Raw genomic sequence first — 15,688 nt, 5'->3', positions numbered from 1 at the left:
CTCACATATTCCTTTAATTTCTACCTTGATAAATAAATGTAGTCTAACTTGTTTGTCATTCTAAAAATTATACATAAATGGATCTAATTCTTTTACATGTGTAGATGATGATGTTGCTTATAATATATGACTTCATTTGAGTTTGAAAATACTTTACACATAATGAAAGAGATTATGTATGTATTGATAATATATCATAAAAATTCATTTAATATTAATAATATATGTATTTTTGTCCAACAATTATATGCTATGGATTTTAATGAGCAAGAGAGAAGATTAGTTTGAGATGTCAATTTCAACATTTTATTATTGGTGTTATTAAGTCATTCAAGTTTGAAAAACTCTCAACCATATATTGTTAGTCATGTCTTGTTTTATCAAATTGTTCGTCTTATCTTAACTATTGTGGTTCGAGTAACATAAATATCATTTTCAACAATAAAAACAACCAAACAAAATTAGGTAGGAAAATAGAAGATGAATTTATTGCATACAACATAGTGATTAATATTGAAAAAGAAATAAATAATTTTTTACCAAATGTGCAATTAATTAACGTGTAATTAAATATTATTGCCCCTGTTAATGTTTAAGTTAAGATCCGCCACTGGTACTAATTTAGCATGGTTAATGAAACTATGTTTGTCACATAAGTCCTTAATTTATAAACCATACTTTTTTTTAAAATTCACACTTAATTAACTCACATCTATATTAAATATGATATTTATCAAGTCTCCCTTCTTCTTTCAATTGATTTCTCCGTCTTTACCCTTTAGTCAATTTTCAGATCTTCAAATGCTACTTTAATTTTGTTGAAAAACAAATTTCAAATTCTTTTATATTAAATTATGATAAACAAGACATTTATCTTGTAAGATTATATTATAACCAAAATATTAAGAATTCATATTTTTTTGGAATGACATTTATTACTAGAAACAAATATGAATATGATAAAAAATTACTTCATAACAAAAGGTAAGACATAATACAGAAAAAATCGTCATGAGTTTTAGTGAAATTATATAAACAATTCCTCATTTTTTATACATACACAAACCTCTATTTTTTATATTTATATTTTCGTTACACTGACTACCCTTAACCGAAAAATTAAGTGTAATATTTTAAACAAAAAATGGGATAAATGCAATTTAGTTACACAAAACATGATATATTGCGAAGACAAGTCCAAATAATATATAAGTTAATACTTATTTATTATTTTTGGTTCGCTACGATATAGTATAAAAGTAATTTAAACAACATCTCTTTAGGATTGACGATGCATTTTGTAACAAAAAATAATAAAGATACATATTATTTATATTTATCTCCATGATATAGCATAATTTAATTGCATTTATCATATTTTTTGTTTAAAAAATTACACTTATTTTTTTATACAGAGGTTGATCAATGTAATAAAAGTATAAAAATTAAGGGTTTATGTTGGTGTAAAAAAATGACAAATAATTTATATAATTTCACTAAAACTCAGGAGGATATCAATGTAATTTAGTCATAAACAAAACAATATAACAAAAAAATAAACATGGAAAAGAAGTACACGTATGGAATTAAATATTGCAAGCAATATCACCCGTTGAAGACGAAACCCTAACTTGCCACCACCATTGGATCGTTCACAGCCATTGCATATAGTCACGTTCTCCACCAAAAACCTCATTTGGGAATTAGGGTTTGCAGAGGCACACAACCAACGCCACCTCCGGTGTTTCGATTCATAGACACCCTCTCATCCCTCACTTCCAATTCGCGACAATGAATACTCAGCTCAGTAAGAAGAGAAAGGTTATTCTCAAATCCCTCAACCATTTTCTTCACAAATCTATCGCAAGATTCGCATTTCCACATTCCTCACTCGTTGTTGTGTTTTTTATGCTTTTGCAGTTCGTAGCCGATGGAGTTTTCTTCGCTGAACTGAATGAGGTTCTAACCAGAGAGCTTGCTGAGGATGGTTACTCAGGTGTTGAGGTTAGGGTTACGCCATTGCGCACTGAGATCATTATAAGAGCCACTCGCACTCAAGCCGTACTTGGTGTGTGATTCTATTATTTTGTTTTCAATTTTTCAATGTTTTTATGATATTTAATGTGAAATATATTGATTAGTTTTTCCGTGACGTGTAGGTGAGAAGGGAAGAAGAATCAGAGAGCTTACATCAGTGGTGCAGAAGAGATTCAAATTTGAAGAGAACACTGTAGAGCTATATGCTGAGAAGGTGAACAACCGTGGTCTTTGTGCTATTGCACAAGCTGAATCCCTTCGTTACAAGCTTCTTGGTGGTCTCGCTGTTCGCAGGTATATGTTTTATTCTAGTTATTTATCCGTGTGGAATGAACATATAAATGACTAGTGTGATTATATACATTTTTTGTCACCAGTGAAGTTTATGTTTGGATTGTGAAATTAGTTATTGGATGCCCTGGATATTATTTTTATAAGATAGCTGCAAAGTTTAAAATGCCCATACATTTTCTTTTTGTGTACATGAAAGTTGCGCCCTAACATTTATTTGGGCAGATGTGATGGCTGTAATACGTCTAAATTTGTTTTTTATTCTAATTATCGTGTTGTGTGATTGGTCATCTATAAAGCAGATTGGTGTTTCTGTACCAAGTTTGTGTCGGAAGTTGACTAAATTTATCGTGCCCCTGATGATGCATTCATAGCTCATGAGCTTCTATTTTATTCATGTGTTATCATTGGGAGATACATCTTTCATTTCATTGGTCTTTTCTTTGTGCTTATTTTACTTAGTCACCACACTCATTCTCTATATTGGTTTGATGCTATGAATTTGTTATTATTGTAGAATTGTGTGCTTGGTCATCTATAAAGTAGATTGGTGCCTCTTTACCAAGCTTGTGTCGGAAGATGACTAAAGTATTGTTCCTCTGATGCAATCAAAACTCATGAACATCTATTTTATTCACATGGTAGCATTGGGTGATACATATTTTATTGCATAAGTCCTCTCTCTGTTCTTTCACAGTTTCACCACACTCTTTCTCTATTTTGGTTTGATGCTATAATTTTTCTATTATTGTAGAATTGTGTGCCTGCTCATCTATAAAGCAGATTGGTGCTTCTTTACCAAGCTTGTGTCGGAAGATGACTAAATTATTCTTCCCCTGATGCAATCAAAACTCATGAATATCTATTTTATTCACGTGGTAGCATTGAGTGATACATATTTTATTGCATAAGTCCTCTCTATGTTCTTCTTTTTACAATCTTTCTCTATTTTGGTTCGATGCTATAATTTGCTATCCTTGTAGAATTGTGTGCCTGGTCATCTATAAAGCAGATTGGTGCTTCTTTACCAAGCTTGTGTCGGAAGATGACTAAATTATTCTTCCCCTGATGCAATCAAAACTCATGAACATCAATTTTATTCACGTTGTAGCACTGGGTGATACATATTTTATCGCATAAGTTCTCTCTTTGTTCTTCTTTCACCACACTCATTCTCTATTTTGGTTTGATGCTATGAATTTGCTATTCATGTAGAATTGTGTGCCTGGTCATCTATAAAGCAGATTGGTGTTTCTGTACCAACCTTGTGTCGGAAGATGACTAAAGTATTGTTCCACCGATGCAATCAAAACTCATGAACATCTATTTTATTCATGTCATAGCATTGGGAGATACATATTTTATCGCATAAGTCCTCTCTTTGTTCTTCTTTGACCATTCCCATTCTCAATTTTGGTTTGATGCTATGAATTTTGTTTTTTATGGTAAACTTGTGTGTTCGGTCATCTACAAAGCAGATTGGTGAAACTGTACCAGGTTTGTGTCGGAAGTTGACTAAATTATGGTGCCCTCAATGTATTCAAAGCCTGTGATCTTCTATTATATTCATGGAGTAACATTGGGGGATACATGTTTCTTTGTGTTGGTTACTCCCAGTGCTTCATTATCGTTCTCATATTTGGTTTTATGCTATGCTACATCCGAGGGAACTCATGTTTTGTAATTTCCTTTCAGACTCAAGACTGTCACAATCTTGTTATTTTTATATGATTGAGTCTCTTTGAAATTATTATGTGATTGTGTTAGACTCTTTGGTGTGCATTGTAATTTTGTCAGCCTGGGTGGCATTTGAATATTTATATACTATGTGGAGCCACATTGTCATGGATATAGCATAATCATTGCATGGTTGTAATGTGTACTGTTAACCTTACACTGTAAGGTTGAGTTATGGTCCCTAGCTTCTTCAGGAAGCCTTTACTGATTACTTGTACTTTATTTTGAAGTTCCTTTTGTTTTTAACATGCACATGTAATTGCATAATTTTTTGCCTTTGTTGGATTGATACTTTATATGATTTATGGTATCATCACCAGAGACTTGTCTTTAAAGATTTTTCTTCATTTTATCTTTTCAGTTCTTATGCTGTATTAGGCTGGAGCTTCTAATGTTCCCTAGTTTTTTTGCCATTGGATGAATAGGGCTGTTCCATTTGTTCGTGTTAATGTATGAATTTTATATCTTTATTGCAGGGCTTGTTATGGTGTCTTGAGATTCGTCATGGAAAGTGGTGCAAAGGGTTGTGAGGTATGATAAAAAATCATAGCTGTCAACTCTATTTTTGCAAAATTGCTTTATTAATTGCTGTTTGATTTTTGAGCAGGTCATTGTCAGTGGTAAATTGAGGGCCCAAAGAGCCAAATCTATGAAGTTCAAGGATGGGTATATGATTTCCTCTGGGCAACCAGTCAAGGATTACATAGACTCGGCAGTAAGACATGTGCTCCTCAGACAGGTCAGTTTACACTCTTGGTTTCCCGATCGAATTTATTTTGGAACTTGTTTTTTTAGCCGTGAGCATATTCTTGATTAATTATTACGTATCGACATGTTGATTGGGCTAATTATTTTTTCCCTCACTTTCTTTTAGGGTGTTCTTGGAATCAAGGTCAAGATTATGCTTGATTATGATCCTAAGGGGAAGCAAGGTCCTAAAACTCCCCTCCCTGATATTGTCACAATTTACACTCCAAAAGAGGAGGAAGAATACATCAGACCTGCTGCTGTTGCTGTGCTCGCTAATGAGGTTGAAATCCCTGTGGCTTGAAATGTTTTGACTCTCATAGAGTGATATGTTTCTCTGGGATTTTGTGTTATCTCGGTGCTTAGTTTTTATTTTAAACCAAAGATCCTATGTTAAAATTTTTTAGTTCACCAAATGGTTTAAATTTTGTTGTAGCCATTCACAAGATTTTAGGCATAAGTTATTATAATATTTGTTTCTTTAACAGTTTGAATTAAGTTTCTTTTTTAATTGGTGTTTTTCGTTTTGGTTTCTCATAATAAATCAAATGCAGATACAATTTTAATCTTTATTATTCTTACAGTAAAGAAAACGAATTCGATTAACCAAAGTCATCCTGACAGCGTCTATAATCAAAATAACTGTTTTTTTATGATATTGTTGAATATCTATGTCCCTGCTAGAAATAGACATGACAAGGAGGGAATTTCTAAAATCGTACCTGTTCCCTGGTTATTTTGGTACACATAATAACAATTTTGCTTTCTTATTGAAACTATAATGTTTCAAGTTTGTTATATAGAATGTTTTAAATATTAAGTGTACATAGTACTACGATACCCGTAGGCACTTAAAAGGAATTTACCACAGCAGATTTAACTTAGAACTTTAATCATTCTCATTAACTCACCCATATCTGTTCACAATCTCTAATATTTCAATTTTTAACATCTCTGCCTTCTCTTTTATCTCAAAAACTAAATAGTACTTGTTTTTATTATAAAAAATCGGAAAAAAGTTTTTCTTCAATGACAACATAACCCTGACCCATTTACATTAATTACTTAACATTAACTTAATAATTAAATGGCTACAATATTAAATTATTAATAGATAGGATTTGCTTTCATATCCACTTGTATTGCCTATGCATCATATTCTCTTTTTCCATCGCTCCAACAGCTCCCTGGAAAGATCACGTGAAATAAAAAAATGGTGTCTCGAATAGTTATAAGACATAACAGCTAAATCAATATTTAAACATATTCAGTGATGAGCATATATATGGAATTACGGCCAAAATCCAGTTAATCATAGAAAACGAAGTTCATTAGTAAAAAAATAAAAGGTAAATTAAATTATGAAAAAATATATTATAGTATTCTCATGTCAATAGGATAAATTAAATTCTTACAACAGCTACATAAAAATATAATTCACATTCTTTTAATAAGCTGCTGCTTAGTGCCAAGATTTAGTTTTATACATAGTTGAGTTTATAGTTTATACAGTAGGGGGTAGGGGACATAAAAGTACAAGTTAGAATCACACGTCCACGTGAGTGATTGTTTCTCCTTACAAAAAAAAGAAAAAGTGTTAAGTGTGTTTGGATAAGGAACATATCTTTTGTCCCAAAAAGTGTATTACTACATGTATCACTTTGGATCAAAAAAATATTTTATTATTAAATTTTAAACTTAAATGTATATTATTCAACCAATCAGATAAAGTGACACGTATATCACATGATGACCTGGTACTGGAAAGTTGCACAGCGGAAACCTGTTACCCACGTGTGACTGAATGCACGTGACTCTATCATCATGTTACACCCAAATGTTAATTGGTCTAGTAAAAAATGAAAGAAAACAACAGTGTCAATAACATCTATTCATTATGAAAGTTATGCCAAAAGAGGTGTGTTTTATGTATTTTATATAGAATTTAATTGTTTTACTATGTTTCTCCATTTTATAATAATAACTGAAACATTAGCCTCTCTAATAAACTATTGTTTGTCTTTATGGCTAAATTCCTTTCACTTGAGGTGTTGATCCGATACTCTTCAAATAATTTCCACATGTTAGATCATATAATTAATTTCCCCCTCTTAATAATTGTACACCAATATATAAAAACTGAGAAATGCAAACAGGATAAACATTTCTTATTTAAGAAAAGTAGAATGGACTCTAGCATGTTAAATTTCATTCATATGATTACTGTGATATAAAAAGTATGCCTTGAAATAGAAGGAAAATCAAAACATTCCATGCATGCTAGTGGTGAATGGTGATTATTAAAACCTTCAAATCCATCCATAAAATAACAATTAATAACAAAGCTAAACATTCCTGAATTTGTAGACCATGGCTAACCAAGTTGCTAAAGTGTGCACCCTTTCTTCTAAACAAAATACCAATAAAGGAATCATATATTTATATGCAGGCATGTTGTGTAGCTGGTATATGTGGTCCTTGGCTTCAGCATGAGCTTGCTACACATGTGATGCAGCTTCCACATGAGCTTGCTACACATTAGTAATCTATGTATAGTACATGACACAGGTTGTGTATAGTTGGTAAGAAACATACCCAGTTATGCTCACTGCCAATATGTTTTTTGTGTTATTAATTGGTTGGTTTGAGTGGTTTGTCTTGATTATTCACTCCACTACTCATGTTTTGAACAAATCTAAACTTTGTTGATGAATTTTCACAATGGGAGATTTATTAGGAATTTGGCAATGATGGCATGTACAAGAATTCATTTTCAATGACAACAAATTATATATGCCAATCAATGTTTTAAATTTGGTTCTTTATACTAATTGAGACCAAAACATTATGGTTTTAACATTAGCATAAGTCATAACCACTTTGTAACACAATTTTAATTACATTAGTTGTATTTTCATGCAATAATCCACAATAGACCATAACTTAAAATCATAGTGTTGTACCATCGTTTTCTCTCTCATGTTGGCACCAAATAAATCATGAAGTTTTTTTTTCCTATGTCGGCTTTCAAATTTTTAATTTTTACTTAGAAAGGATCATTGGGGTGCTGTTTAGGTCAACCATGGTGGCCACTTGTGTCTGATCATATATGTGGAAAATACTAGGTTTTATTACACTGTCTTCCATTTTCCACCAAAGTCCTTATCAAAGGCCCTACATTTTGTAATATTTTCACTTTGTGATATGCTTGTTTGATCTCATCAAATCGCTTCAATTTTGGCTTTATAGTCAAGAATATCAATTCAAATTCACACTGTAATTAAGAATTTCAACCAGCCAAAAAGTTGTGTTGTAATCATTTATTTAAATCCTCTATGACTTAAAGTGGGGTAGATTTTTACTCTCTCACTTAACCCATGTGCTAAGCCAGTGGAAAAGCATAAGCTTTTTTAACTTCACATTTCTCATCCTGTAGTAAAAAAAATTGGGTCTACTTTTCCTTGTTCTCTTTTCAGTTTGTCTCAGTATGCTTTGACAAATTGTGCCAGTGAGTAATTCTAGTTTAGAGAAGTTCTATCACACATGATTTGTTATTTGAGATATATATGATTATAGGAACTATCATTTACATCAATTCTTAAGATGGTATATCAGTTTGTTATTTGAGATATATATGGTTATAGATGTATCCAATTGTGTATGTAACACATGTATCCAATTTGACCCAAAATTCCTGAAGCATTCTAGCATGCATAAAGCCAAAAAAGATAACCAATGGTAGCTTATAATAAATCTCTCTGAAGAAAGAACAGCATCAAATCATTTTTGAATTTAGTCCACAAATCAAGGAAATAATAATTACAATGAGTGGTTTTTGAAGGGTACTACTAGAGTAGTGACTACTATAATCTACAAATGCAGACCAATAGCAATAGCCTTATTAGTTTCCAAGTTTGTAGTTTCATAAACAGGAAGCTCTTGTTGGAATCTTTCAGCTCCAATAAGATGATCCAACTCAAACAAGTCTGAACTTGAATAACTCAAAGCATCATCTTCCTCATCCTCTTCCTCTTCACCATTATCATAAAAATCACTAAAATCAAAATTACACTTACCAGAAGAATTTTTATAACCCTTCTCTTTTGCCATAGTAGTGTTCTTCAGGTCATTTGTTGAAGAACGTCTTGGATCTTTTCGAACATTAGACAATGGCATTAAACTTGGATCAGTTTCAGAATCCTCACCAAGAATCACACTAACTGGGTAGAATCTCACAGATCTTTTGATGCCATTGTTGTTGGATTTGTTCCTTTTTGCTGAAGAGGGTGTTTTGGTCATGCATGACCTTGTTGAAAAGGAAGAAGGTGTTGAAGAGAAACATGGGGACTTAGATTTATGCTCAAAAGTAACATCTTCTACAGCACCAACATAACACATTTTGGCTTTCTTAACATTATAAGAATTGAATATAGAGCTAAGAAAACAAGCTATTTTACTCCCTGGTGAAATTGGTTGCTTCACTTTCTGATTCAAATCACCATAAATTTTCATAGCTCTTAACTTAGTCCTTGCAAAACCACCCTCTTCCTGTGCCTTCTGTTGTTGTTGTTGTTGTTGTTGTTGCTGTTTCATCTGTGGCTTCTCGGATTTGGTTTTTGATCTTTGTTTGTTGTTGCTTGAATCTGTTTCCGAAGAAGAAAATGAAAACATTCCCGCAGAGCTACATTCTGAGGAGCTTGAACTTGGATTCAGCAAGTATGAACTGTGAGAGTTTTGCTTCTCCATCCAATCTTCTAACATCACAGCTTGGCGAAGATTCATTCTCTCTTTGCCACTTTTTTCAGAATTATGAATACCATGGTTGTACTTGTTGCTGAAGTTGATGTTTTTGCTGGGTTTATTGTAGTGACCAACTTGTTGATCCTGATCAAGATCGGTTTTTGATTCATCGATAGAACGGTAAATGGTATCGAGAAGAGTTGAGGAGAAAGATGGGGTTCTTCTTCTTTGTGGGCACAACCCTTCTCTTTCTCTTCTATGCATTTTGGTGCATACAGTTTCTTTTGCTACAAGGAAAACACCAATTTATTTATAGGGGTAATGGAAAGAAAGGAGTATGAGTGTGTTTGTGTGATGAAAAGAGAGAGNAGAGAGAGGACAGTGAGTGAAGTTTAACAATAAACTAAGTGGTTGAAGGGTGGTGGTAAAGTGAAAAGCTGCAATGTTCGTGCAGAGAATGTCAAAAGCTTCAAGGGTTGTTTAAAATAATGCAACTACATCGTGTGAATAACTGAGAAAAATGCGTGTGATTTCAGGTTAGAAAGAGAGAGTGAGAAAGGAGAAGAAAGAGTGAACTGAATGAAAAATTTTAATGACCTGTGACAGAGTTGGTTGAGATTGTGTTTTTATGTGTTTGTACACAAGCATGTTTTGGTGTAGGAAAAGTGTGTACAGCTTTTGAGGAATGTAAGTAATTTTTATGCAGTATAAAGATTTAAAACATTTATTTGTATTATTTTTTAAAGAGATTCAATAATAATAACTAAATATAAATAATGGATAATACAATAATAATATGTGAAACACATACTATAACATATATACATATTTTCTCATAGAATAAACCTTATAATTTAATTCTTCTCATACATATATATATATATATATATATATAGACATAATGTCGACAGTGATGTTTTTCATAGTCCTATCCGAAAAAGTATGTCCATATGTCACTTAACAATAAAAATTATATTTTGGACCTTAGAATTTAAAATTTGGACCTCAAGTTTTTTCTAAAATCCCATAACGCCGCTAACCCTCTCTAACTTCTTCATTCATACATACAACCCAGTCAGAGCACACAAACCTATCTTGTCATTGTTAGATATAGTGCAGTGAGTGATGCATTTTCGACTTTGTTTGGTTTACACGATCTAAGGAGCATCTTCAACCTACCAAAGAAGAAAGCATCCTATTAGCAAATGCACGTGTGCAACAAGAAAAAGAACTGAGAGTAGATTCATTCTCTATGTCCCGTTTGAATAATCATAGAATTTACAGGCACGATACTCCTTGATGAACCAATATCTTTACTTCAACTAATAGAAACCATATCTACCTCCAACTTCAAGTGAATAATATGAGCCAATCCCTCAAAGAGATGAGAAGTTTGAGTAGAAACTATAGGTGTATATAACAGTTCTTCTGACTCATTCACCTATCATGATACTTAGTTTGGCAAAACAAATATGGAACATTTTAGTAAGCAACAGCACCTCCATGTTAGGTAAAACCTGAGTAGCCCCCCACCTTTAGCAGAATTTCACAAGTATTGTTCATGTATTCTGGCACGGTTCTCCTTCCACCATAATCTAGCATGCACCTCCCCAAATTTTTCTCGGCTGCACAACACAAACCCCCAGAAATAAGTTCCATTGAGTTTTACCGCAAAATGCAATCACAAAAAAACAAACACAAAAGTATATCCCAGTTCCTAGATTTTCACCATCCAAATGAAATTTAAACTACTGATTGTGGGAGCATTCTGGCTGACAGCAATAATGTAATGACATAAGACATCAAAATACATTGCAACTATTTGGGGCAAGAAGAGGCACAAATGAAATGAACCAAAACCTTTGACATTGGTTTTATAAGCTTTTTCCAGTTCTAAACTATTCTACTGAGTACTGACCCCTCGAACGGAGCACATCTGATGTCCCATAATTAGTGTCACTATGTGCCATAAGCTATGAATGTTGAGAAAAATACTTAAAAATTAAATTTTAACTTAAATATATTTTTTTCAACCAATCAGAAGGTCATGGCATGGAATGACACTAAGTGTGGGACAACAGATGTTCATCCCAATATGAGACTTCACATTTAAATAAATCCAATACAATTAAACCTTAATGTGTTACATCATTGTACATTTGACATAGCAATGAACTGTGAGAGTACCTGAACCTGACACGTCTGAACTCCCTTTTGCCACCTTGCAATGCTCTAATAGTAATGTAAACCCCAGGTCCATCCTTCTCAACCCATTCAGTCTCCAAATCACTAGCATTGCTCATTGATAGGTCACTCGAGCGATCAGCATCTCTGGATGAGCTACTTATGATTGAAGCATCAACTGATGATAACTCTGTCTTGGCCGTACTAATGGTAGAGACTTTTGGGGTTGAGCTCATGCCAGTAGCCGAGTCAATGAAATGCTGGGATTGCATTGATTGATGATCAAAAGAATCCAAAGATGAATATCCCATTCCCGTCCCTGTTGGATGGGACATAGTACGAGGCATCTGTTCCTTGGTCAGTGGACGTGTTATAGGGCTGGCTTCTGCTGATTCAAGCTTTGAGTTCTGTTATTAACCATGTCAAAGAGGAAATTAAGAAGGGTAGAAACAAAGTAAAAACTGATTTTAGGCCTAGATTCATCATATGTGTAGGGGGCTAAGCTTATAGTGAATGAACAAGGATACGATGTCTCAAACTATGTACCGCACCAATGAAAATATGTCATTATCAAATAAAAAACTAAACATTCATTATTTTTTCTATTTTTGCTTCATTGTCATTGGTGTGAGACATAATTTAGGATAATAAATCCTTATTTACGGTGCGTACTCTAAATGGAAAATTATTACTACTATAAATTGAGAAATTATCAATAGTCTCAACTATATCTACAGTGTTAATTTGAAATACAATTGTTAAATTTTAAGCCATTCATGCATTATAAATAGTGTAGATGTAATTGAGATAATTGATCATAAATGATGTAATAATTTCTCTACTAAATGATCATAGTGGGTCTATGAGAGCATTTGAGGATAGGAAAAAATTTCCAATTGTAAATTCTTGGAACCAAAACTATTTGAGGCATTGGACAAAAAGAGGTTTGTTAAGATTTATGTTATACAGGGCAACAAATGCACTCCCTGAAACAAATCGGTTCCCATTAGGTAGAATACTTTTATTTGTGCTACACTTCTACATGCCCACTACATGTTGCCTTAAGTGGCATGCAGCTACCAATTGCTAAACTGTGCACGATTACATGTCTAGGAGCTAGGTTAATTACCTTATCTTCAGACCTTGGTGGTGTTGGAAGAGGGAAGGCATGGTGGTTAAGCCTTTGAACATTGTAAAGTTCCATGACCTTGTCACAGTTCTCTGACCACCACTTTTGAGCTTCCCATTTGTTAAACATCTCGCGACTATACAGGGAAATAAACCATATTCAATTCACTAATCTTTAGTCCAGTTGTTTTCATATATAAACTTATATACATGAGATCAAAGCACAATATAGTATCTAAATTTTGGAAAAGAGCAATGCAACCTTATTGCGTTTTCTCCACCCTATTTTTTATTTTATTTTTACTTTTCCTTATGGGTGATCCTTGATAGACAGGTGGAATTATAATCCTTCCATGTTAGAAGATAATCAACCGATTTTAACATGTTGTGTATCAGTTGTCCGCGTGAGTGCGTGACTATAGATTGAAACCCTCAACTAATCTTAGTTTGTTGCTGTTATTATTATGAGAAAAAAATATGTATATTATGCCAAGTTACTCAATAGTATTATACTTTTTAACAAAGGATTATCAGATGAATAATTAAAAGCAAAACGAGTCATTGGGTGCCTGGAATAAAGTTTGTTCTACAACCAAGTTTGACCATACATTTGAAGTTGTCTATTCAGTAGAAACTTAAAAGCACCACGGCATGAATTGATCTAGATGGCTGAATGGGTTTAATATTTACTTAAGATAAAAGAGGAAATCATTTATACTGGACCCACCCATTTATACCATATTGGCTGGGATTGTACCACAAGCCAAAGTAGCGCCAATGTCTATAACTATTGTAACCAACGTCTATAACTATTGTTACCAAATTAAGAAACATAATTAATGTGTATGTGCTAAATTTATGCATAATTAACTGTTTGGTACCCACTTAGACTTAGTAGAAGTTCATATTTTTGTCTTGTATATAGTTATGGGGTGGGAGGGAGCATTCCCTAGCATACTGCAGATTAAATGACAAAAACTGGTATCAAAAGAAGCCAGAGTCACTAAAAATGACATGACCACCTAATTTGAAGATAAAGAAAGCATAAGAGTTTCCTCGACCAAACGACAACACTCAGTTAAATGGTTCTAAACACAATCAACACTGACCCACCATGGCCACCACCACATACAGGCCACAATAAGTTCTCATTTTGGATTACTTTTGGCAAATGCGTGAAATTTTACTGAGGGATGTGGGGACCAGCCTAAACACACTTTCATAGTTAGGGGTGCTTCATTTATAGTGTGGAATTTGGATACTCAAAATGGGAAAACGAGGATGAGGATGAGGATGAGGAGGAGGATGAGGATGAGGATTTGGATCAGGATTAGGATTAGGATTTAGATTAGGGATAGGATGAGGATGAGGATTTGGATTAGGATTAGGATTAGGATTTGGATTAGGGTTAGGATTAGGATTAGGATGGGGATGAGAATGAGGATGAGGGTGAGGATGAGGATGAGGATGAGGATGACGATACGGATGAGGATGGGGATGGGGATGAGGATGGGGATGAGGATGATGATGAGGATGACGATTAGGATTAGTATTAGGATTAGGATTAGTATTAGGATTAGTATTAGGATTAAGATTAGGATTACTATTAGGGTTAGGGTTAGGGTTTGGATTAGGGTTAGTGTTAGTGTTAGTGTTAGTGTTAGGAACAGGATTAGGATGAGGATGAGGATGAGGATAAGGATGAGCAAGGGGATGGGGATGAGGATGAGGATGGGGATGAGGATTAGGATTAGAATTAGGATTATGGTTAGGGTTAGGGTTATGGTTAGGGTGAGGGTTAGGGTTAGGGTTAGGATGAGGCTGAGGATGAGGATGAGGATAATGATTAGGATTACTATTAGGATTAGGAGTATGATTTGAATTAGGATGAGGATGAGGATAAGGATTAGGGTTAGGATGAGGATTAGGATTAAGATTAGGATTAGGATTAGGATTAGGATTAGGATTATGATTAGGATTAGGGTTAGGGTTAGGATTAGGGTTAGGGTCAAGGATAGGGTTAGGGTTAGTGTTAGGGTTAGGGTTAGGATGAGGATGAGGATGAGGATGAGGATGAGGATGAGGAATAGGATGAGCATCGGTATACGAATGAGGATGAGGATGATGATGAGGATGAGGATTAGGATTAGGATTAGTATTAGGACTAGTATTTGGATTAAGATTAGGATTAGTATTAGGGTTAGGGTTTGGGATAGTGTTAGTGTTAGGAATAGAATTAGGATGAGGATGAGGATGAGGATGAGGATTAGGATGAGGACTAGAATGAGGATGAGGATTAGGTATGGGATTAGGATGAGGATTAGGATTAGAATTAGGATTACGATTAAGATTAGGAATACGATATGCATTAGGGTGAGGATGAGGATGAGGATAAGGATGAGGATGAGGATAAGGATGAGGATGAGGATAAGGATGAGGATGAGGATAAGGATGAGGATGAGGATAAGGATGAGGATGAGGATAAGGATGAGGATGAGGATAAGGATGAGGATGAGGATAAGGATGAGGATGAGGATAAGGATGAGGATGAGGATAAGGATGAGGATGAGGATAAGGATGAGGATGAGGATGACGATGAGGATGAGGATTTGGATTAGGATTAAGATTAGGATTTGGATTAGGGTTATGATTAGGATTAGTATAAGGATTACGATGGGGATGAGAATGAGGATGAGGGTGAGGGTGAGGATGAGGATGAGAATGAGGATACGGATGAAGATGGGGATGGGGATGAGGATGATGATGAGGATGAGGATTAGGATTAGTATTAGGATTAGGATTAGTATTAGGATTAGGATTAGTA

At 34.0% G+C, this 15,688-nt stretch overlaps 3 protein-coding genes across 3 annotated transcripts in view; 1 reads left to right on the top strand and 2 right to left on the bottom strand.

Moving 5' to 3' along the window:
* Positions 1,680-5,323, top strand: LOC109347653 (40S ribosomal protein S3-3-like). Its single transcript, XM_019587612.1, has 6 exons — positions 1,680-1,821; positions 1,921-2,068; positions 2,160-2,331; positions 4,542-4,596; positions 4,673-4,804; positions 4,940-5,323. Exons 1-6 carry the CDS (start codon positions 1,792-1,794, stop codon positions 5,114-5,116), a joined length of 714 nt encoding a protein of 237 aa, XP_019443157.1. The 5' UTR covers positions 1,680-1,791; the 3' UTR covers positions 5,117-5,323.
* LOC109347646 (protein BIG GRAIN 1-like C) lies at positions 8,496-9,914 on the bottom strand. Its single transcript, XM_019587599.1, has one exon. The coding sequence runs from the start codon at positions 9,814-9,816 to the stop codon at positions 8,683-8,685; it is 1,134 nt and encodes a 377-aa protein (XP_019443144.1). The 5' UTR covers positions 9,817-9,914; the 3' UTR covers positions 8,496-8,682.
* Positions 11,058-15,688, bottom strand: part of LOC109329647 (protein Brevis radix-like 4) — a 6,439-nt gene continuing 1,808 nt past the window's right edge. Inside the window, exons 3-5 of the mRNA XM_019563778.1 lie at positions 12,866-13,001; positions 11,740-12,143; positions 11,058-11,177 (exon numbers count right to left, since the gene is read on the bottom strand). Coding sequence (XP_019419323.1) covers positions 11,099-11,177; positions 11,740-12,143; positions 12,866-13,001 — 619 coding nt within the window. The 3' untranslated portion in view covers positions 11,058-11,098. The remainder of the gene's footprint in view (positions 11,178-11,739; positions 12,144-12,865; positions 13,002-15,688) is intronic.

Source organism: Lupinus angustifolius, chromosome LG01 (genome assembly GCF_001865875.1).
Source record: "Lupinus angustifolius cultivar Tanjil chromosome LG01, LupAngTanjil_v1.0, whole genome shotgun sequence".
NCBI classification, from domain to species: Eukaryota; Viridiplantae; Streptophyta; class Magnoliopsida; order Fabales; family Fabaceae; genus Lupinus; species Lupinus angustifolius.
This window is presented reverse-complemented; position numbering and strand designations above follow the sequence as displayed.